General features: G+C 38.3%; 1 protein-coding gene across 5 annotated transcripts in view; it reads right to left on the minus strand.

Moving 5' to 3' along the window:
• The window catches only part of phf21ab (PHD finger protein 21Ab), a 39,051-nt gene extending 16,405 nt beyond the window's left edge, over window positions 1–22,646 (minus strand). The window contains exons 1-15 of one of the 5 annotated variants that reach the window (XM_015018798.1): window positions 22,121–22,645; window positions 14,703–14,742; window positions 13,845–13,896; window positions 13,668–13,757; window positions 13,552–13,584; window positions 13,401–13,466; window positions 10,227–10,379; window positions 9,118–9,348; window positions 7,196–7,294; window positions 5,480–5,818; window positions 4,704–4,886; window positions 4,552–4,603; window positions 4,383–4,462; window positions 4,042–4,102; window positions 143–165 (exon numbers count right to left, since the gene is read on the minus strand). In XM_015018798.1, the coding sequence (XP_014874284.1) occupies window positions 143–165; window positions 4,042–4,102; window positions 4,383–4,462; window positions 4,552–4,603; window positions 4,704–4,886; window positions 5,480–5,818; window positions 7,196–7,294; window positions 9,118–9,348; window positions 10,227–10,379; window positions 13,401–13,466; window positions 13,552–13,584; window positions 13,668–13,757; window positions 13,845–13,886 (1,452 nt within the window). In that variant the 5' untranslated portion in view covers window positions 13,887–13,896; window positions 14,703–14,742; window positions 22,121–22,645. Of the gene's footprint in view, window positions 1–142; window positions 166–4,041; window positions 4,103–4,382; window positions 4,463–4,551; window positions 4,604–4,703; window positions 4,887–5,479; window positions 5,819–7,195; window positions 7,295–9,117; window positions 9,349–10,226; window positions 10,380–13,400; window positions 13,467–13,551; window positions 13,585–13,667; window positions 13,758–13,844; window positions 13,897–14,702; window positions 14,743–22,120 lie in introns of all 5 variants that reach the window. The other 4 variants (XM_015018801.1, XM_015018797.1, XM_015018796.1 and 1 more) reach the window with 4 other exon arrangements.
• Window positions 22,647–22,752: the final 106 nt, after the last annotated feature.

The following is a 22,752-nucleotide window of genomic DNA, read 5'->3' on the forward strand; positions in this document are numbered from 1 at the left end:
AATTGGGGGGGGCTCTGAGCGTGAAAAGAGACCCAAGAAAAAAAAAAAAAAAAAAAAAAAAAAAGAAAAAAAAAAAAAAAAAAAAAAAAAAAAGATGGAGAGGGGGGAGAAGACAAAAAAACAGAGCGTCTGTATGACATACCTTGGAAAGGGAGTCTTCGTTGGCTAGCATGAATCAGGGAGCAGTGAGGAAGAGGAGTCAGAAGCACAGACAGCAGTGTTACTGAACGACACCAGCTCCATGCAGGCTACAGACAGGCCAACACACCTGCTCAGGTAACACCTCCCAACCAAACTCACGCCCTATTTGTCTTTAACTTCAGCTACGTTCAAACTGCAGGAAAATGCGACCAAAATCCAACCGTTTCATGGCACCGATCCACTTTTTTCACTTCCAATACCGATATCTGAGGTTTAGCATCAGCCAAAGCCACATCGATATATATAAAAAAAAAAACAGCGCTAAATAAACTCAAAATGATTAAAAACAAAAAACAGGCATAAATGTACTAAGTTACAAATTTATTTGATAACCATCAGTACACCAAACTTAAATACACCAATACAATCACAAGCTTGGTCAAACATGTAAAAACTACATATTTAATTTGTTCAGTCCGAGCAATTAGGAGAATAACAGCCAAAGTAAAATAAATAAAGAAACTGAAACGGACTAAAACAATAGGTCAACTACCTGGTCAAAAATAAACTACGACACACCTTCTGTCAAATGGTTTAGAAAGTGCAATTATTAATAATTCTAAATAAAATGTAAAATAAATAATATAGCATGACGTCACTCAGAGCACAAAGCATAGAATTAGACTAAATAGATCTTCACTTGTATACACATCGTCACCAATACCGGATTTTTTTTAATAACGTCCGATACCGATACCTATATCAGATCAGTGTGTCTCTAGTCTGAACTAGGGGTCGGTGATATGTACTTCAAGTTTTATCACAATAATTTTGGTACTATTGTGATACAGTCATACATTTACCTAAAAAAGAACTTGATAGTTGATAAAAAAGAACTTGATAGTTCTTTTTTAAAAAAGAACTATAATTCTATTAAAAAGAACTTAACAGTTCTGTTTTTTTAGGTAAATATAACTGTGTGGCATCGTAGCCACACAAACACAAATACTGCTCTTGAAAAACATTTCCATTTGCAATACGCTTCTTTAGGACATCAGCCGCATAAAAAACTCTGATTATATCACTAAACGGCTCACAGTAACTGCATTTAATAACATTTTTGAATTTACTGATATTTATTGATGTTCTTGTGAAACAAACAGTGGAGAAAATAGCAAAAATAACATTTCTGGTCATACTGTCACTTTGGTTTTTACTTATTCACCACCAATAAATGAAATTAATCATTACAAAAATAAATCAAAATTCTCATGATAAATGCCCCTCCGTTAATCAGACTGGGTCTGGCTATAGTCTAGAATAGAACCAGAACTCACTGTAAGGTTAAAGTCAGATCTGTGAATAAGCATTTGTCCCCCACTGCAGGATTCTTTTGTTTTTACTTGTTTGTTACACTTGTTTCAAAGCAAACAAGCTCTAAAATCAAGTTAAAAATCAAACTAATCTGGACCATAATCACATTTTTTTTGGTTAAGTTTCACAAAATGTGAAACTGAACCAAAAAAAAAAAAAAAGGGATTATTATGGTGTAATTTTTGAACACCATAATTCAAAAATTACCTAAACAGAACTCATCTTTTCCAGCAGCCATTATATAGCGGTGAAACTAGTTGACCACAAGTGCTGGCGTTCCATTTCGGTTGCTAGGTAACGGGGCTGGACTTGGTTAGGGTTGCTAGGCAACTACTCTGTGCCCCTTGAATGTGACTTATCTGGAAGTTTTTAAAATGGGTCATTTGCCAAACTATTAACTTTTGCCAAAAATGATTTTTTTAAAAAGTGCTTGGTTTGCTTCTACAAGCAGTAGAGACGCAAATGGAAGTACAAAAAATGTACAAAATATGAGTTTGTATATTCAAATGTACAAACTCATATTTGTACAGACAAATATGACAGTTCTGAACAGTTAAAAAAATAAAAGATTGCCAAAAAAGAATGCTTTTGTTTTGTATTCTCTTCTTCTATTCTTCATGGTTCCGTATTCAAGGCTACAACGTGTTGGGAATGCAGATGCAGTGTGAGAACATGTGAATTATTGAACCCTGTGAGCTGAATATGACTGAAAATACGGCGCGGTGTACACCCAGCTTCAAATTTCATTAACCCGTCACTGAACCTTCCTTGACTGGCTAATAAATAGCGACATCTATTATCATCAGGCTGTGAACCAATGACAGTGGAGACTTAACAAGGCTGGAAGTTAAAAGACAAATAGGAAGTGAAGTAAATGAAACCAGGAGAGTCTGACCGTCGCCTCACCTCCACACCAAGCGGGTCAGAACCTCAGCTGTAGGTGAAGCTGACGTTCTGAGGGCACAAATGGGACCCGAGATCCATTTAAAGGTGCGTTAGCCTCTAGCTCCGAGTTAAAACGACAACATTCATCTGTTTTTTAGGTTTAAAATGCTTTCTGTTAAACCAGTATAGTCCCCCAGTCGAAGACCAGTGAGATGTTACACCAGCAGCTGCCTGTTAGTCGTGTTATAGCTGGAACACATCAGCATGACTCTCAGAAACAAACACCTTTTTCCCATTATTATTGAAATTAGATTAGACATTAGTACTGCCTTCAGATCCCAGGATGCATTTCTGTTAAAAGGTTAAACTGGATTTATGGATGTTTATCAAAGAGCTCCAGAAACCAGTCTGAACCCACCACAGCGAGCCACTCAAGCAGGAACCATTAGTCCCCCAGCACCATAGCTCAGCTGTGCTGGTTGCTGGGAGACCGAAGGAAGGGAGGAGCTTCTTATGGAAAGACCTTTTGGACTTAATTTGTACTCCACTTGGTATTTATAAAGTGTAGTGCCATTAGGCGTTAGTAAAATACCCTAGTGACGTGCAGCTACCCTCAGATTTCCTCCCATCCAATTAGTGAAGAGCTTGAGACGTTCCAAACCGAGAACCAATGGTTTTCGGTTTGGAAATGGTAGGCACATTTCCGCTAATATCGTAGCTAAATTCTTTGATTTTGCTTTCGCGTTTTTGCTAAGTTTGAAATCGGTTAGCACACACAAACCTTTTCCATTTATACCCTAACTTCATTTAAACCATTTTCCATTTAAACCCTAACTCACTTAATTCAACATGTGCTAAAGAGTTAAAGCTTTGGTTATCAACTTAATTAGACATTAATATTTACGCTCTTATTTTGAAGTGGGATAAAAATTTTACCCAACAGTTCCATTTCCTAAGCACTTTAGCGTTAGCTTCGGCTAAGTACCGTGTTGGTATAGCGCAGAACTAATGTTTATGATTAGTGATTTAGGGTTAGCACAACTAACTTTTTAATTAGCGTTACCCAATAAAACATTATAGACCAAATGGCTGTTTTTGATTAGCTTGCTTGCACCTATTGAACAGTATTAGAGTACTGTTCAATATTGTTTTAACTATTCTATTGAACCACCTGATCAAAGTGGTTTTATAAATTTGTGGACAGCAGGCTGAGGATGTTACCACACCTACATCTTCTATCACGTTCAGATTTTTAACCAAAATTTGAAAAATGAGCTTTGAAGTTCTGATTCCAGATGATTGTGTATTTGTTTTTATTACAAGGATACTTTCTAAGCTCTCAGTTCTCTCCCTGATTATTAATGTGTGCATCCGACTACACGCCTCAATGAACACGTATGTGAACATGTTTGGATTCAACTGAACGTCGTTTAAAGCCGCAGACACACAAGAAGACCAAAGTCCGACTTCGCTGAGGTTGTTCATGGAAGCGCTCTGACAAACGAGCAGAAATCCGCCTGACGGAAGCGACAGAAAGCAGTAGAGGAAAGGAGGAGGAGTTGCACAGCGTGTTAATAAATCTAGTCTCTACAGATTGGAACTGGTTTGGACGGGGAGTCGGTCTCTGAGTTTCATACAGACCTCTCTTCCTGGTCCCCTGGTGCAGAGGGCTGTTCAGGTAACTCACTGCACTCTTTTTCCTCTGAAACAAAAACAGAACAACTGGATCAACAGCAGATTTTATTTGTTATGACTTCCAGGTTTAGCGTTCAAACTAAAATGAAAATTTGCAGGTTAACCCAGAAGGAACAAAAGTTATCTTTAATATACATAGTTCACCTAGAGTTACTGATGCAGCAAAGGTGCAAGGTGCAGCAAAATCAGTCATGTTAGATTGTAGCAATCATAAAAAACATCAGCATCCAGGCGGGATTGATAACAGGTCTGATTAAAATAAACCTGTGTGCTCAAATCGACGTTACCTCGGGCTCGAAAACGGCTCCGCTGTACACCGGGTTGGCCGTCGTTCTCCTCTTCCTCTCCTGCCGTTTGCTCTGGATCTCTGAGAGGACAGAAAGCAGAAGTTTCAAAGCCGAAAACGTTTGTTTTCCAGCGGCTTTTGGACCAGCAGCCGCCCGGAGCGCCGCTCACCTTCCAGGTGGTCGTGTGTGACGAGGCCCAGAGACACCATGAAGGCCAGTTTCTGAAAGAGGAAGAGCGGTTTTATCAGCAACACATGAAGGAGTTCAAATTTGGATAAACCAAGAGAAAACGTTCAATATGACGAGTTCTGCTGGTCTCACCTCGGGGTTCTCCTCCTTTTTGGGTCGAGGAGGTGGAGAGAGCGGCGGAGTGGAGGAGGACGGCAGGCTGACCGCGGCTTTCTGTTCTGCTGCTTCCAGTTTAACAGTCTGCTGAGAGGAGGATGAGGAGGAGGAGGAGGAGGAAGGTGACGACAGCAGGTTAAGGTTTGGAGAGATGAAGAGCTGCAGGAGGATAACCAGGACCCATGAGAAATTACCCTGGACTGGAAGAACTCACATGGTGCTTGAAATAAAACCCAGACTGTTCATGTAGTTTACAGATATGCAAATAGCACCCAGACTGCACCAATGGCTGCGTTTCCATTCAACATACAACTGTCCAAATTGGAATTATGAAAATAAATCTGCTTAAAGTTGGAGTGTGTATCTTTTTATAACCAAATATTTTTTTTGCATATTTGTTGAAACTGTCAGTGTGTTGACAGTTTGATTTGAGATGGTCTGAAAAAACAAGCTGCAAACTGGAAACAGCCAATCAGAGCCAGAGGGAGGGACTTAGAGCTGCTAATCACCCTCTGTAGCGCTGCTCATACCCAGAGGTGAGCAGAGTACCCAAAAATTGCACTCAAGAGTAGCATTACTTCAACATATTTTTAGTCAAGTAAAAGTAGCTGTCCAACAAATTACTCTTGTGAAATTAGAATTTTGAAATTGTGTTTTTTCCAGATTAGTGAAATATTAAAGTTTTGTGCAGGTTTGTAATGGAGACGCAGCTACTGGAAAGTAGCACTCTGATAGCCACCATGGACTCTTACCTTGGGTTCAGAGATCAGGCTGCTGATCTGGATGGGCGGAGCTGGAGGCGGGGGAACGGGGAGAGGGGCGGGATTAGTCAGCGCCTGGGCGGGGCTTGCAAGCCGCGTAGGCGTGGCAGTGACAGGCGTGGTGATGACGATGCCGGTCAGCGGGGTGGCGCCCGTCTTGCCGCACGGCTGCCCGTTCACGATACGGACCTGGTGGATGGGCGCAGCCGAGGTCGCCAGCTTGGTGGCCAGCATGACGGGCCTCTGTAGCAGCTGGGGGGCCGCCATCATGGGCGGGGGAGGGGCCGGGGCGATGGGGACGTTGGTGGGTGTGGCCAGCCTCGGCCTGACCTGTTGACGAACAAACAACCAATCAGGAAACGGCACCTGTGGAAATCAGACATGGCTGGGTAACGACTCGGAGATCTTCAGGCTGATTGGTGCTCCTGAAACCAACTTCCACAGGCTTCCAGGATGCCGAGTATTCCCAAATATTCCCAAGTATTTGTAAATATTCCTGAGTATTCCTGTTCTTCACTGTTGGATATTCAACCTGTTCTGATCTAATCATCCTCTTTGTCAGCGTTAAAGCTCCATTTTGTACCGCCTTTGATATCTTCAGTTGCGCTTCCTTCACGTCTTCAGCTGGGCAGGTATCATATCACCATGGTAACAGAAATGTTCAAGACTCATAGCAGGCTGATCTAGGGCTGGGTGACAAATCAATTTTTGATTTTTGGAGATTACATTTTTTTAAAAATTGGGATTTTTTTTTAACAATGAATCCCTTGGGTTTCAAAAGTTCAGAGTGATGTCAGTGCACCCATGGCGGCCATCTTGTTTCGTGTTTTACATCTTCTACTTATTTGGACTTTGAATTTAGGTCAACTCTATCATAGAATATAAAGGTCAGGCTAAGATATTTAATTCTGAGAATAAAGTCATAATGTTGCCAGAGTGCAGTGGTCATATTAGAAGAATAAAAGTTATAATTTTATGAGAACTCCAACAGGCAAAAAAAAATTATTAATATAAGGAATATTATGAAGTTATGTTTTATGCCATCCGTTTCACATGTTACCTTCTAACAAATCAGTATCAAATTATTAATAGCAAAGCTTTGAAGTGATTGAGCAACGAGTAAATTTTTAATCCACATCGCCCAGCTCTAGGCTGATCACTACAACCAGGTTGTGCTGCTCATTTCTACCACTTTGTCGCCTCCTGGTCTCTGCAGTGTCTGGTGCAGTTCATACTACAGACACCAGGGGGCGCGGCGGCTCCCAGAGGCGTTACTCAGCTCAAACATTTGCCAACATTTCCGCTTCAACTTCCAGGATTAATTAAAAAAATAAATAAATCAAAACACACACAAACAAACAGCCAGAAACTGAAAAAATACCAAGAAGCTGCAGGAGAACAAACCGTCACCACGATAAGGTCAACACACACACACACACACAGAGTCAGAGGGGGTCACAACCCCTCCACAACCACCTGCTCACGGGTCAGTCGGAAAAAAACCAAAAAAGAAGCACAACACGAGGAAAAGGGATGAGGCGGCACAGAGAAACAAAGTTTTAGTGCCACGGAGCAAGGCAGGAGAGTTTGCTTTGCTGCCCTCTACTGGAGAGTGAGCACATCACCTCAGGTAGGGCCACACACACTGGTCTGAGGGGAGAGGGTGGGGGGAGGTCAGGTTGTGGAGGCGGGGCTTCTGGGACGCACCTGTGGCTGAAAGGTGGGCCGAGGCGTCAGTCTAGGAGGAGGGACAAACTGAGGAACTCTGATTGGCTGGGCGGAGGAGGAGGTGGTGGTGGCCTGCAGCTGAGACAAAACCACAGCAGAATGTGTGTCTGTGGGTCTGACACCCCCACAGCTGTGAGCTGATCAACCCGACCGACAAACCGACCAACCGACTGCTGCCGTCACAACACGACTCTCCTCTGAGATGCATCCGCACCGACATCGGTTTAGCTTCGTTTGTTACACAAAGCCAAAACTCTGCGTTTCTTTAGAGCTTTATATGGCAGACCACCACAAATTAGTTTAGTTAAAGGGGCAGTACCATGTGTTTTCCAGGCACATAGTGCCATTTTAAAGAATAATCAAGTAACTACGTTAACTTCAGTTGTTAACAAAATGTTCTAAAAATCCTCTATATATAATTTAATGCGTTGAAATTGGGCCTCTGTCTCTTTAAGATGTACTGCTCTTCAGGAAGTCGTCACAACATCGCTCTTCTATTAATCCTTTAACTTTTTTACCAGCGTCTCACTGAGAGGAAGCTCCTATGAGCTCAGCAGATCCACCAGGTGTTTGCTAATTGCTGCTGGCTAGTCTGAAGGAGTATGGAAGGCTGCTCAGAGAGGTAGAAACTTGGGAACTGCAGCTTTAAGGAGGAGCAGTGCCTTGAAGGCGGGGCTACGTCCAACCAGGCGTTTAGCATAGCTGTATGATTGCTATGGAGATTATAGGATTTCTCAAACATGAAACATTCAAAGCAACACTCGAGGTATGTTTTTGATGAGGGAATACTATTATAAATATGATTTAAAGCTTAAAAAAAGTCAATTTCACGCAATACTGCTCCTTTAAAAGAAAAGGAGATATCAAAATCTGCAAAGTGTGGCATGCATTTGTACATTCAACCACCCAAGCTTTGGGAAACAATTTTCTCTTCATTCTTCTTTGCAAAATTGTTCTTGTACTTAGAGAAAATCTGGACTTTGATGTCCATAGATTCTCAGGTGGATTTAGTTCTGAACTTAGACTGGGCCATTGTATGAATATATTTAATATCTAATCTAAATAAGTGGTGTCCAAAGTTTTTGCCTTGGGGTCCAAGACTGGGAAGTTTAAACTACTGATGGGTTACAAAATTTATCAAATTAAAAATGCAAAAATTAGTTTGAGATTTTATTTTTGTCTAACTCTACATTTTTTAAATGAAACTTGCATACTATTAAAGATCCAAAACACAAGAAGGACTCCTCCTCAACAATAATTGTTTTTAAAATTAAATCTGTATAACATCATAAAGCCTAAACAATTTCTAATTTTATGAATAATTAGTTTTCTACTCATTGGCCAAATTTTTACCATCTTGACTTAATGTCAGGTGGCAAATACAATCACTTTACGGGCCACAAATTTGTTAATGTGACAAGCCTAAATTTAAATGCACACCACACTTTTCAGACTAGCTTGTTGTGAATGCTGAGGCTAGTTAGCATAGCCACTGACGACAGCTGATAAACGCTTTCTTTTTTCCTGTAACTAAGTTGTTTCTGTGCCGTTAGCACATTTAGCAGTGAGTACATGAGGTTGGTTGAGGTTGATGTATATCTACATTAACGTTTTGTGCGATCTATGGGGGCCTGTTGGTGGAAACTCACTTCAGAGGGTAGGTTTAAGTAAAGCTGCTGCAGAGTTGGGGAAAATGGATTCCTTTGTGACAAACAGCAAATGGTGAGCAGATCAGAAATAAACCGTCTAATTTCTGCGCCTCATGGACTCCATCTGGCAGCAGCTGAACGGCCACCACTCACACCACAGCCTGGCAGAACTCGCTTCAGACGTGGCGAGCCTATCTGAGGTCCGGGAGCGTCTCACAAACTGGCCCTGGAGCCACGGCGGGACGTACTCACCACCACGGCATTCTTGGACACCAGCCGCACGGGCTCCGAGCTCTGATTGGTCAGCCGGCTGGCCACCTGCAGGTTGATGGGGACGCTCTGCGAGTCGGGCTTGGTGATGGCTGTGGTTACCATAGCGACAGTGGGCGGACGCTGCGACAGGATGGCGCCGGGCAGGGCGGGCGTGGCGGCGGCTTTGAGCAACAGGGTCTTGGCGGTGAGGACCGGCGTGACCGTCAGCGTCTGTTCAGAGAAATTCACCCGGATTAACTCGGAGAACAACGGGATTAAATCTGAAGAATTAATAAGAGTTAAAACATTTAAAGCTGCAGTATGTAACTTTTGAAAAAAAAATATTTTGTACATATTTGTTGAAACTGTCACCATGCTGCGACAGTATGAGACAGATAATCTGTGAAAAAAAATTGAGCTCTTCTGATTCTCCCAGTGCTAACAAGAAACAACCAATCAGAGCCAGGGGGCGGGTCTTAGCGCTGTCAATCATGTGCGTCACTGATCATCTACCATCTCGCTTCTTCCCTTGCTCTCTGCAGCTAGCATACTATGGAGCTAAGTTACTGCCATAAAGTTTGTCCCCAAAAAAAATAAATTTGAAAATGAAAAAAATAAATAAATAAATAAAAACCTTGAATTTGAAGAGCAGTTTTGAAATTGTTTTTCCGTTTCAAAACTTTATTTTTGGTTTCAAGCTTTTTTAAATTTCAAAATAATATTTCAAGCCCAAAATTTAAAATTTTTTTGAACAAAATTTATGACCCCAATTTAGCGCCATACCAGAGCCTGTTGTGATGCTAAGGCTAGTTAGCATGGCCACTGATGGCAACGGATAAACAGTTTTCCTGTAACTGTAAATTGTGTTTTGACCATTAGCACATTGAGCAGCGAGTATAAGGTTAATTGGCAGCACTCAGACCCTCTTCCTGGCTGTGATTGGTTGTTGTGGTGAATCAGTCTTTTCAGAGATTCGATTGTCATGACATGGTGACAGTTTTAACAATTATATAAAAGATATATCTTTTATATAAAAGTTACACACTGCATCTTTATAATCAATAAAATATTATCAAACTGAATTGAATCAGAGCAGAGAGGTCACCCACCTGCTGCAGTCCTCCAGGTATCTGCTGGCTCTGCAGCAGGTTGGTCGGCTTCAGGTCGCCCCCTACTGGAGCAGTTTGAACCTGCAGCTGCAGTTTGGCCTCTGGTTCCTGCTTCACCAGCAGCTCCTTCCTCAGCTGCTCCACCACCTTTTTCTGAACACAAACAAAACAAATAAAAATCAGTTTTCTCCTTTATTCACCTCTGAAATGTCCACATGATCAAACCAACCCTCTGCAAACACTTTTATTTATTATAGTTTGTTACTTTTATACAAACACACAGAATCAGTCAGAGACGCATTCAGTCCATCAGGAAGGAACCATCTTAAAAACACTGATGAGCAGCAACAGGAACTGGGCTCGTGTTAAACCCAACCTGGACCAGAACTCCTCAGTTCCAGAACCAGAAGGCTCTTTTCAGTCCAAACTGAAAACATTCAATCAGTCTACTGATTATCAATATTTTTGTTAAGTGTTAAATGATCTTCTTCTTTTATATTATGACATAAATTCATGAAGAAGACAAGAAACAACAAGTACAAGGAAAGAATAAAATAAGGATACAAAGAAAGAAGGAAGAGGAGGGAAGGAACATTATAAGGAGGAAGGTGTTGAAAAACACAAAGAAGAAAAGGAAGGATGGGTAAAAGAAAGGAGGAAAGGAATATTACAAGAAAGGAAGTCGGTAAGAAAAGAAGTTCTAGACAGTGGGAACAGGAATAAAGTCTGACAAAAATTTATTTCTAATCCATAATTTCTTCTTCCACATTTCTCCAGCTCATAAAAAACTACAGAAATCAGATTCTGGATTATTCCAGACTGCAGGAATGCCAAATGTCTCCTTATATTCCCTGAAAGAGAACTAGGTATGGAAGAAAGCAAACATCAGAAGAAGAATCCAAGTTAGCAAGACAGCAGCTCAGAATCAGAAGGTCACATGGAAACAGGAAGCTGAGGAAGAGGCCCATCTGTTGCTCGGCAACAGCATGAGGCAAACGCAGCGACGGCAGATCGAAGACCGACTGAGAGAAAGAAACAGCAGAGAGTCCAAGGCTGACCTGCAGATCACACTTTCAGAGTGACCATTCATTCACTTCCTGGTTCAAACCAGGAAGTGAATGAATGAACTCCAACCAATCAGAGGAGGAGTTCAACACAAAGACCGACTTAGACAGAAAAACAGACAAAACCAGGAAATGTGGTGACTTAAAACGGTAGTTTAAACCAGAAACACCAGATTTAAGTTAAGGTGATAAATTGATTTGATCAGTTAATTAAATTTTTGGTTTTTGAAGAATTCATTTTTGTAAAATTGGGACTTTTTTCCCACTAATGCACTCCTTACTTAGTACAGCGTGATGTCAGGGCGCTCAAGGCCGTCATCTTGTTTGACAGCTTATATTTTTTGGGCTTTGAATTGAGATTACAGAAACAATAGTGTCAAAATAATGAGCATAAAGTAATAAAGTTACCAATTTTACTATTTTATAATTTTTTTTGCTGTTTTAATGTCTTGTGAGTGTATTTTACAATTTACAGCAGAGATAAAATAAAAAATATCACCAAGTTTTCTGGTATTTAGCAAATACAAATAATTTTTGTAACTAACTGACCTAAAACAAGAAATATTTAGTCTGTTTTAACTTTAGACTAAATATGAGAAAAATGTACATGTGTATTTTTATTATATTGAAATATCTAGTTTCAACAGTACATAACATTTAATCAAACGTTACATTGCACTTTATTGCAAAATTGTACAGTTTGAATATCAAGCATCTTCCAAACCTTAAATTAATTAAAATTCAAGCATATTCAAGGATTTCCAGCACCTGTACAAACCCTGCTGAGGTTTCAGCTTCATTAGAGAAGCATAATTAAGACGAATGGGAGGTTTGACCCACAGATATGAAATAAAACTTCAGATTAAAGCAGCTTTTCACAATCCAGCGTCTCCATCCTGTATGATGGGAACCGTCTGATCTGTGCATTTCACCTCAGAGTCCACACTCATCACAGCACAACAAATAAAAAAATCCAACCTGCAGGGAGCGGACAGAAATAGAAACGCTCAGAAAGATGATAAAAATAGATCTGCAACCAACAACAAAGACGCTTCAGCATCAAGTCTTCAGAAGATCCTGAAGCTCAACTAAAAAAAAAACCTCCAGTTTTTAAAGAAAAATCAATCTGAAACGACAACTCCTGCAGCTCATTTACATTATTACTCACATCATCATAAAGAAACAGACACCCAAGAACAAAAAGAAACTGCAAAGAAATTACGGCAAAGCCACAATCAGCCATAAAGAGGATTAAAAGAAATACAAAAACAGCATTAACATAATAATTAAGCCAAAAAAAAGCATAGAAAATCTGTTAACCTGCAGATAAACTGAAATGTCAGCCAGAAAGAGAGAAAAAGACTAAAAATAAAAATCACTTCATATAAAACCCAAACAATATGAATTTCTCCTTTAAAACTGAGGAAATCAGGCTTTAGACTTCTTGATTATTTTCAGAATAAAAGTCTGAGGTTCCCATCTGCAGAATGAAACCAGGAGAACATTGAGATCATCAGCTCCAAGTCACACATCAGAACGGGTCAAGAATCTCTGGTTTGTCCTGAGGCCAAACTAGACGTCCACAGAGAGGTCATAAAGGTCACAGAGGTCAGGGGTCAGCAGAACTCAGAGGAGGTCCCAACATCTCGGTATGTTATGAAGATCAACATCATCCTGTCACCGAGTTTAATTCAGTTAAAGTTACCAGATCACTGGTATCGACAAGGAAGGAGGAGAGGAAAGAAGGAAGCAAGGAAGTAGAAAGGAAGGATTCAAAGAAGGAAGAAAGAAAACAAGGAAGGAGGGAAGAAAGGAATGATGCAAAGAAGAAAGGGAGGAGAGACACAAAGAAGGAAGGATGAAAGATGCAATGAAAACCTCAAAAGGAAGGAAGGATGCAAGCAAGAAAGGAAAGAAGGTTGGAAAAAAGGAATGCAGGAAGGATTCAGAGAAAGGAAGGAAGGATTGATAGAAAAAGAAAGAAGGGTACAAATATCTGTATAAGCAAGTCCAGGCAGCAGTAGAACCGGTCCGTATTGCCCAGGTAACCAGCAGGTTGACCCGCCGTGACCCCTGACCTCCAGGTGAGCTGGTCTACCTGTGGACTCACCTGCTTCTCGCTGAGTGCTGTGATCTTTGCCTGGAGTTCGTGGAGTTGCTTCTTCAGATCTGCGTTCTGAAACAAAAACAAAGCGGGTCAGGCTGAGCATAACCGGACCGGATCCCGGACTGGATCCACATGGAGACCTGCTGGGTTTTACCTGCGGGTCCTGCTTCATCTGAGCCACCAGTTTCTGCAGAAGGAGAAAAATAAGGGGTCACAGCGACACATGGTGGTGGCAGCAGCATCCTGCGGGTGTTGGACCCGGAGACTCACCTGATGGATCTGGATCTCCACCTTCAGAGCCTCCTGTAGCGTCTGTAGTTCCATCATGGATCCAGTCAGTCTGCCAGCCGATCGATCAGCCTGGAACACAAACCCGCCCGGTTACCACTTCCTGTCTGCCGATGACAGCTTCCTGTCTGAGCGGTCAAAGAGGCGCGGCGTTTTTACCTGAACACCTTCTCCAGTAGGAAAACCATCCAACTGAAGCATTAAAGTGCCGCTGAAAGTATAAAAGGAAAAGTATTAAACTCTGGGACCGATTTCTGATTTTTTAGGAATAAATACTGAGTGATAAATCGATTTTATTAATCTGATTATTGGTTTTTGAACAGGCTGGTCACAATAAGAAATAAATCAGTTAATAAAATGATAAATTAAAACAATGTCAATAATTTCCATTTGAATTATTTACAGTTTTTCTCCTTTTACCAAAAACTGGATGATCAGTTCTCTGTAAGCTCTTTTTTAGAAAAGAAAGTGAAAAACACCACTAGAACTGTGGCTCCTGATGTCAGAGGCAGAGAAAACCCACAGCACTCGAACACACCACGGAGACCACACCCTGCTGACATCATCTGAAACCATTTTTAGGTCCTGATGCTGCAGGTTTTCATTTACATCAGCGGTTCTACACGCTTTCTGAAGATCTTTCTTTTATTTTTGGCTGATTTTTCTCTGTTTCAGTCCAGTGAAAGACAAAGTAACAAATATAAAACATAAAACTCCCTCCACATCTGAAAGTCCTGTTTTTAAAAGACAGCAGAGTTAATTTCCCATTCAGATAAATCATCTGTACTGCTTTAAAAAATTTTATTGGAACTAAAATATGTTACATTTGAGATGTTCATGGTAATAACCAAAATATCCAGTTTATTTACTTTCCTTTGAGTGTAGGAGCTTTTTTTTGACAGAATGATGAAAAGTTCCTCTAAAAGTCATAGTTGAATGAACTAATCAAAAAAATAAAAATGTACAGTGTTTGAATTAAGACTTTAAGCACTGTTGTTTTTATTAAACAGGACTCACCACCTGGCTGTGGGACTGGACTCCACCCCTCTGTGCTGCCCTGGAAAACACATCAAACGCACTCCATCACAAAATCAGTCTGCACTTTTATAAAGGACAACAAATCAACAGTTTTCCATTAAAAGAGAATAAAGAAATGTCTTTCAAAAAAAATCACAAAAAAGACATTAGGCTCCATGTGTTTGCAACTAATCTAAAGATATCAATGTTTCAAGATCTTTAATTATTACTACAAACATGAAATTAATCAGTTATAACTGATAATCGGGTTAAAATTTTCTTTATATTTAACTAGAAATCTTCCTGTTTCATCTAATGGTCTAATAATGATTTTACACAGCGCCCCCTGCTGGCTGCTTACAGGTTAGACAAAATGAGTTTCATTTACAGAAAGAAATGTCAAAATCCTCTGAAGGTCTGAAACGAAACTCATCCATCAGCGGGAAAATAAATTATTCTGGAGAAAATCTGACAGATTTACAGCTGGAAGTAAAACCTAAACAAACCCGCTTATTTTTATTACACAGTCACAAAAAGAGAGAAAAGTTAGAGTTAAAACAAGCAAAGAAATAAAAAAATCAGCTCAGATTTTATTACCTGTTTGAACTCTGCGACTTCTTTTTCTCATTTAAAGGCCGATAAATCTGACTCAGTCTTTATTTTAAGCCTCATGTAGCTGAAAATAACTATTTGTACAAACATTTTCTAACCAGAGAAATACTGCAGGAACGCTTCAGAGAAAGTGCAACACTGCAGAAACAGAAAACCGCTTTAAACTGTTTATTAATAATAAATATTCCTCTGAAAATCAAGATTTTCTTTAGAAAAACTAGAAAAAAACTGCATAAACAGTTAAAAAAATAAACATTAAATCATAAAAATAAAAATAATTAAACAAAGTTAATAAAAAAAAAAAAAAGACAAGACAATCCAGAGACAAAGTTTATCTAAAAGTAACCAGGAGATGCTGAGTAGGTTGAAGGTTCAAATCTGCTAAAACAATTCTTAAAAAATATATATATTTTTTAAAACTTTATAATTTTCCAGTTTGTTTCTCATTCAAGCAGCTTCAACCTTTAGAAAAAAAGTTAATTTTTCCCATTTTCTCCAAACACATCAACATATGAGGTGTTTAATCTCAGAATCTACAGATTACCAAATCCAACAACTAAGATCCTGGAGGCCAACATGTTGAACTCATAATCTAATCTGGCAGATTAAACCAACATCAGAGCAACAGGAGCACAGTCCAGTTATGTTTTCTATCCTTACATCACTTTAAACATTTTTATTGTTTTCTAGACTTTACGGTGCAGCAGAGACCCTCTAGAAAAAGGCATGTCCAAACTTTCAAAAATATAATTTTTAAAAACTAAAATAACAAAAAATGTTGATTTTTTTTTTTACCTGCTCAACAATAAACTAAGTATGAACTATTTTAATTAATCAGATTTTATTGTGGGAACAGCATTGTACACCCAAAATTTTTATTTATTTTTCTTATGTTTTCCTTCCAGTTTTGATTATTATTCTGGACTTTATTAAAGAAAACTGGAAAAAAAAATTATTCTCAGTTATTAAAAAAAATGTAAAAACGTTTCCCATTTTTAGTTGAGTTTAAAAAAAAGATGCGTTTTTAAAGTTTAAGTCAATGAGCAGATGTGATCCTAGTTACCATGACAACAGAAGGAAACTGATTACTTTGTGTTGCATCTGACGTTTTTATATGTACATTTTGATTTAAAAGTTTATTTACCCTACAACTTTTTATTATTTAGATTTGGTTAGAAAAGAAAAAAAATAGCAAAAAGAATTTTAAACGTGTGAATCAAATATATATTATAGTGAATTTATTCTTTACTTTCAGCTAGAAGTACAATCTCTCAGACCCCACACATCCTGGACACAAATCATTTAGATCAACAGTTTGCATATTTGGACTAATTCAACCTCGTCTTCCTCTTTTGTAAAAATGCTGCATGTACTTTTAAAAATATGTACTTTCATTTCCCTCATAGTAGTCTTTATATTAAAGATGTCTTAACTGACAGAAAACATTCTTTGTTTCTGTGCAGAAATGTGCGAATAAAGTCAGTTCTGGTTCTGAAACGGTCAAGTCAAATCAGATTATTGTTCTAAATACCAAAAGTACAACTAATACAGAGACAGCAGTATGTTTGAAAGTGAAAAGTACTTTCTAGCTGCTTTTACAGCTGTGTCGTTTTTTTAATGCATCAAATTATTCTTTTAATGTTTTTATTTTATTATTATTATTATTATTATTATTGTCTCGGTTTTGTTTTGTTTTTTACTGTGCTTTATGAATAAAATAAACTAGGTTTTTAGACACTGTTGTAAAGAAATAAAACACTTATTATTCCTATAAAGTTTTAATTCTGGTGAAAACAGTAAAATATTTACATTTCACTTAGAGATAAACATTCGTTAGTTCCTCACAAGAATGAAAATTAATAATCACTGTAAATCAAAAGCAAACAAAAATACTAAACTGAATATTACTTGACATAAAAGTACTTTAATACTTTGAAATTCTGTCTGGATTTTGAATACTTTTTTTTTCATTGCTAAACTTAAAACATTTTTTAAGTGATAAAGTTTTGTTTAGTTGAGTCAAAAATAAGAGTGAAACTTTGAGACAGAACTGAACTTTAGTGGCTCTGATACTAAAACCTTAAAGTTCTTCCAGAACCAGAAGTGTTTACCAGAAAACTTTCTGCAATACTTTATTCTTGCTGAGGTCTAGTACAAGTATTAAAACAGGATGAAAGTCCAGCAAGTTGCTCCAGATGTGGAAAACTGTCATACTTTCATTTCCAAAGTATTGGAAGTACTTCATTTTTTCCACTGAACTTTCCCGTCCTGAAACCCAAAACATCCCCAACAATCAGCGTCAGAACTCTGTTAGAACATTTGCATGTGAAACGTAAAACCAAGCAGGAGGGAAGTAAAAATACGCAGAAACTTTGTCACTTCAGTATTTGAATATCAACTGCTGTTAAAAGAAAGTACATCACCTGACAGCAGTACTTTAAAAATACTTTATAACAACACAGAGGCATTTCTTTCTCAATCTGAACTATTTTAATTAGATAAAAATACCTGAAGCTTCGTGAGAATCTGTTGAAAATTCTTAAAATGATTTAAGCTTCTTTTTCCAGTTAGAAACTACTATACTATAGTACTACAAGGTACTTTCTAAAACCTGTTAATGAACATAAAAAAGCATTTTAAAGTTGTGCACTGTATACTGTTGAGCCCTGGAGTATTTAAATAAAGTAGGCAGGATGTGGTTTTATTGTAAAGCAGCAGAAAATCATCCAGTAATACTTTTATCAGAACTTTAAACCCGACTCAGATCAGCCAGATTGAAGTACTTTCAACATTTCCTGTAAAATGAACTACAGAAAAATAAAAACAAAATGGGACCAAGATGATCAAACTGCTCAATATATGAAGTACAAAGTAGTACATTTACTTTTAAATGTAATACTGTCAGTTTTATACAACCTGCTGTCTTTAGTTTCACAAACTGGAACAGTAACTGTGCTAAAAGAAACAAAAGTACACAGATAACTGTATATCGCTGTGTACTTTATTAGTAATCTGCAAAAATAAATCACTACATACTTCATTTTTTAATCCTGAATTTTCTTCCGTCCACAGAAACAACCAGCGTAAAAACCAGAATTCCCAGTAAAACAAACTGGGAAGCAATAATAAAGTAATCCAGGATGAAAATACCTCAGTTTCACAAGTACATCATTTATTCTAACAAGAAGTAAAGTAAAAGTATTGTTTTTCTTTTTTTAATGAAAATGTTGAATAAGTTCTGCTTCCTATTAACTACTTTCCAAAAACACAGCAGTACTTTAAAGTACTTTGTTTTGACACTTTAAACTGCCAAATATTTGTTTACGTCACTGGACTTTAACAACTTACACTCTGATAAAACTTACCATCAATAAAAGTTACTTCAATATTAAACTGTAAATATAAATAAATCAGAATTAAACCAACTGTATTTGCGTTTGAAACACAACTGACAGATACTTTTATTAGTACTGAGAACTATTAAAATAAAGCAAACTAATAAAGTTGTATTATTTTTTTTATCTGAATCTGTTTTGTGCTCAAAGAGAAACCAGAAAAAAATCCAGAGCTCCCAGTAAAATGTACTGGGAAGCAATAATAAAGTACTGCCAGATAAAAATACTTCATTTCAGTTCAGATGCGGTGCAATCTGAATCTAAATGTGAAAAATGGCATGTTTTTTACCCTGAAAGTAAGTAAAAGTACTGCTTATTGTATTTAAAATGGAAAAAATACTTAAGCTTTGCTCTATAACAACTAATCTCTACATACACTGTAGTACTTTAAAGATAATAAAATGTACTTTGTTTCTTAAAAACACTTTACAATTTTCTCACTAAAATATTCTGGAGGAAAAAATTACAAATTAACTCAGGATAAAAATACTTTCAAAGTGATTTAATGAGGTACTTTCATATAATCTATAGTAAAAATCACAGTTTCAAGGTCTGAATCAATATATTTACTTTGAAGTGCAGGAAAGTACAAGTACAGCTTTTTAAAATAGAAAAATACTTTAGTACTTCTGTTTTTCCAAGTACAATTTAATGAAATGCATGCAGTAGTACTTTAAGGGAACAAAGTACCTTTTAAAAAAAAAATTTCTTGGAAAAAAGTCGAGTATTTAGATTTAACGCAACTGAAACTCAAACCAGGAGGATTTTACCAAATATTTATTTGACTTTATTAAAGTATTTTTAATTTTTTCACATCTAGAGCTTGATGGAAAAGTTATAATAACTTATACAAGGCTTAAAAACTAATAAAATATAACAAACTACAGAGGTTTGTAATATTTTCAAACATAAATATGCTTTAAACATGCAGAAAAAAAAACTGAATAAATTTAGTATTTTCTGTTAGATGTACTGGAAAACAATGAAAGTATCCCAAAATACTTCAGTTTTTACTTAGTTATAAGCTGAAAAGGGGAGTTAAAGTAGAATATATATTAAGTTTACACCAAATATTTAAATATTTCTGCTGTCAGAGTACGTCTAAATAGTTTGTACACATTAGTTCTCTAAAAACAGATTATATTCCCTAGTTAAATCTAAATAAATAAAAATATTGATGTCAGTTGAGAGCTAAAATGTATCGATTTAATGATGCATTTATATTAAAAGGATTGTTTCTGTCTTACGTTTGGTGGAAAACAAAAGTCCTATTATCAGTACTACATTTAACTACTAAAATCCAACAAACTACCAGGGAATCCTCGCAGAGAAAATGGGAAAAAAGTCCAGTATTCCCACTGGAATATATTGGGAAACAATAACAAAAGTAGATTAGAATAAAAAAATAATCACTTTTCTTTATAGAAGCAGGAAAAGATTGGTCTTTATTGTTATTGTAAACCCGCAATGATGCTTCATGAGCTCTGAAATTAAATCCCAACAGCTGCTGGAAACGCCAGCAGCTCCAGATTACACTCCAGTATTCCCAGTGACGAGGGAATAAAAGTGAAAGCACCAGGTTCGGCGTCCCGGACGGGATGTGGTGTAATTAAGCTGATTGGGTCGGAAAGTTGTTGGGATATAAACTTCCATGAAGCCGCATGCCGCCGCAGCAGCAGCAGCAGAGGCCCGAAAACACCAAGAAGTGAGGCTAAGATGGAGGGTTGATCCTGCGAGCAGCTCTACAAACTCCGCTTTTCTTTCGATTCAGGGGGAAACCAGCCATTAAACCGCTGCTAACCGACCGCGGCCTAACCAACAAACCCTCCGAGCTGCCTGGCAGATTCCCAGCAGAGGGATACCGGGAGACATTTCACCAGGATCTTCGTTGTTTTGTCGCTTTTTTTTTTTTTTTTTTTTGTCGGTGTGAAAGCTCCGACCGTTCACCGAGAACAAGTGGATGCGGCCTGAAGTTGGTGTCTGATTCACAGATGCCAGTAAAGGAGCATTCCGCTGTTTTTGAAATACTGAACTACATTAAGATTAGTGCGAAGTAAAAATCTAAAACAGTTACTCAGTTCAAACCTGGAATTAATTATTCTGCATCGTTAATTAATACTTTAACACATGGGAAGAAACTTTTATATATATTTTTTTAAAGTTAAAGAAAATTAGAAATGTCACTGTTTTGTCATCTGGACTTTGTTATATCAAGATCAGTTCTAAAACTCAAATTCAAGCTGACCAAAAAAGGCAAAATTATTATTCTAAATGGTTATATAGCTTTAAAAACAGTTTGAGATCAAATAAACTTGTTTTATTTGTCAAAGTTCCATAAAGAACCATTTATGCTTTGATAAAAATAAATATGCCAAAATAAATAAAGACCATCAGTAAATTGACTACATGTAAACTTTTATTAGTTTTAATAATCTAATTTTTTTTAAAGCAGGAACATATATTTATATGTATAAAAATCTTTGTATTTAGTTTTTCTGTTTTCGCAAACAGAGTAAACTTTTTTACAAATCACAATGATTTCTTAAAGAATATTTACCCAGTCTGGATCACTTAAATCACTTTTAAATTGTTTAAGTAGAGCAGTTTTCAGGTAGAACCCCAACTTAGGTAGACTAAAAATGGACAGCTCGTGTTTTTATAAATAGAATCAAACTTTTGCATATTGAAATGTTTAAGGAAATAACACTAACACTATAGAACAAGTCTGACTTGTCCAAAGTTTGCAGGCACGCCCTATTTTAGACGGTTTAGATACCAAGAAGAGAATTATATTGTCTTTCTAACTTGTGTCAAAACAATCAGAGTAAGTTACATAAACCATATCATGTGTTACACATCATCTAGAATTACTCAGCTCATGTTTCACCAATTTTGGTATTGCAAATTTTAAGCAAGAGCTGATAAACTTTAGTCCAGATTTCCCCCAAAACAACGGAATACTCCTTTACTAAACAGCTATCAATCAGAGGCTAACTTCAGCACCGTTAACGTTAGCCGCTAACGCTAACTATCCTGCTAGCTGCCCGGGCTAACGGCGCCAGCAGGCGGATAACTTCACGCAAAGAGCCGTGAGGAGCCTCCGTTGGAGACCTGGAGAAAAAACCGAGGGAGAAGATGAGCAGCAACCCTGAAGGACGCCATCTTTTCAGAACAAACCCTGGCAGAGAGCCGCCGTCTGTCGGTGGCTCTAAGTTCTGTCGGCCCCTTGTCCTCCAGAACTCCAGAACCTTGGTCCGCAGCTAAACACACACAGCCAGCCGGAACACACACCCTGCGGCCGCTCACACACCTGCCCGCACACCTGCTCAGAGCATCAGACTCATCCTTCAGCCTCCTGAACTTCCCCACAGGACTGAATTAAAGTTATGAAATTTAAAAAAGCCCACTTACTCAGCAGCAGTCCTCCTCCAGATTAATTAAATATTTTCCTCCCCGCAGCCGATCCACGGTGGAGCCACAGCTGAGCGGGAGTCAGGCCGCCTCCTGCCCGCAGAACTGCACTTTGTTCTGCTGTTGGAGTAAAAAAAACGAGTAAAAACAGAGAAACTGAAGCTACAAAACAAGAAGAACTCTTCTTCAATCTCATTCAGCTCAGCCTCAGCACAACACAGATCCCTGCGCCGCCAAGCTGGAGGAAGGGGGCACAAAAACTAAACCGCGGCCCACAAAAACCTCCCCAATCCGCCGCGAAGCGTTTGATACCGGCTTAGTTCGGCACCAAAGTTCGTTAAAACGGACCGATCATAAAACCGAGCCGGACAGAAAGGCTATTCGGTGAGCGGACTACTTTTTGTGTCGGTGCGGCGAATTTATTTCACTTTGCCTAAGGAACGGCGGTGCTGCGACTCCCATTGCCTAGGGAAAAAACCCGGATGTAAACTCAGTGAAACTCTACGGAGAGAAAGTCTTTCTCGCACACACACACACACACACACACGCCGAGGATGGAGTTGTGTTCTTGTTGTGTTCTCCTCACAGGCGGGCCGTCCGTTCCCAGCCTCCATGTTCGGCTGTTCGCGACT

This window comes from Poecilia latipinna, unplaced genomic scaffold (assembly GCF_001443285.1).
Source record: "Poecilia latipinna isolate Pla-1442-1.1 unplaced genomic scaffold, P_latipinna-1.0 Scaffold2323, whole genome shotgun sequence".
Classification (NCBI taxonomy): Eukaryota; Metazoa; Chordata; class Actinopteri; order Cyprinodontiformes; family Poeciliidae; genus Poecilia; species Poecilia latipinna.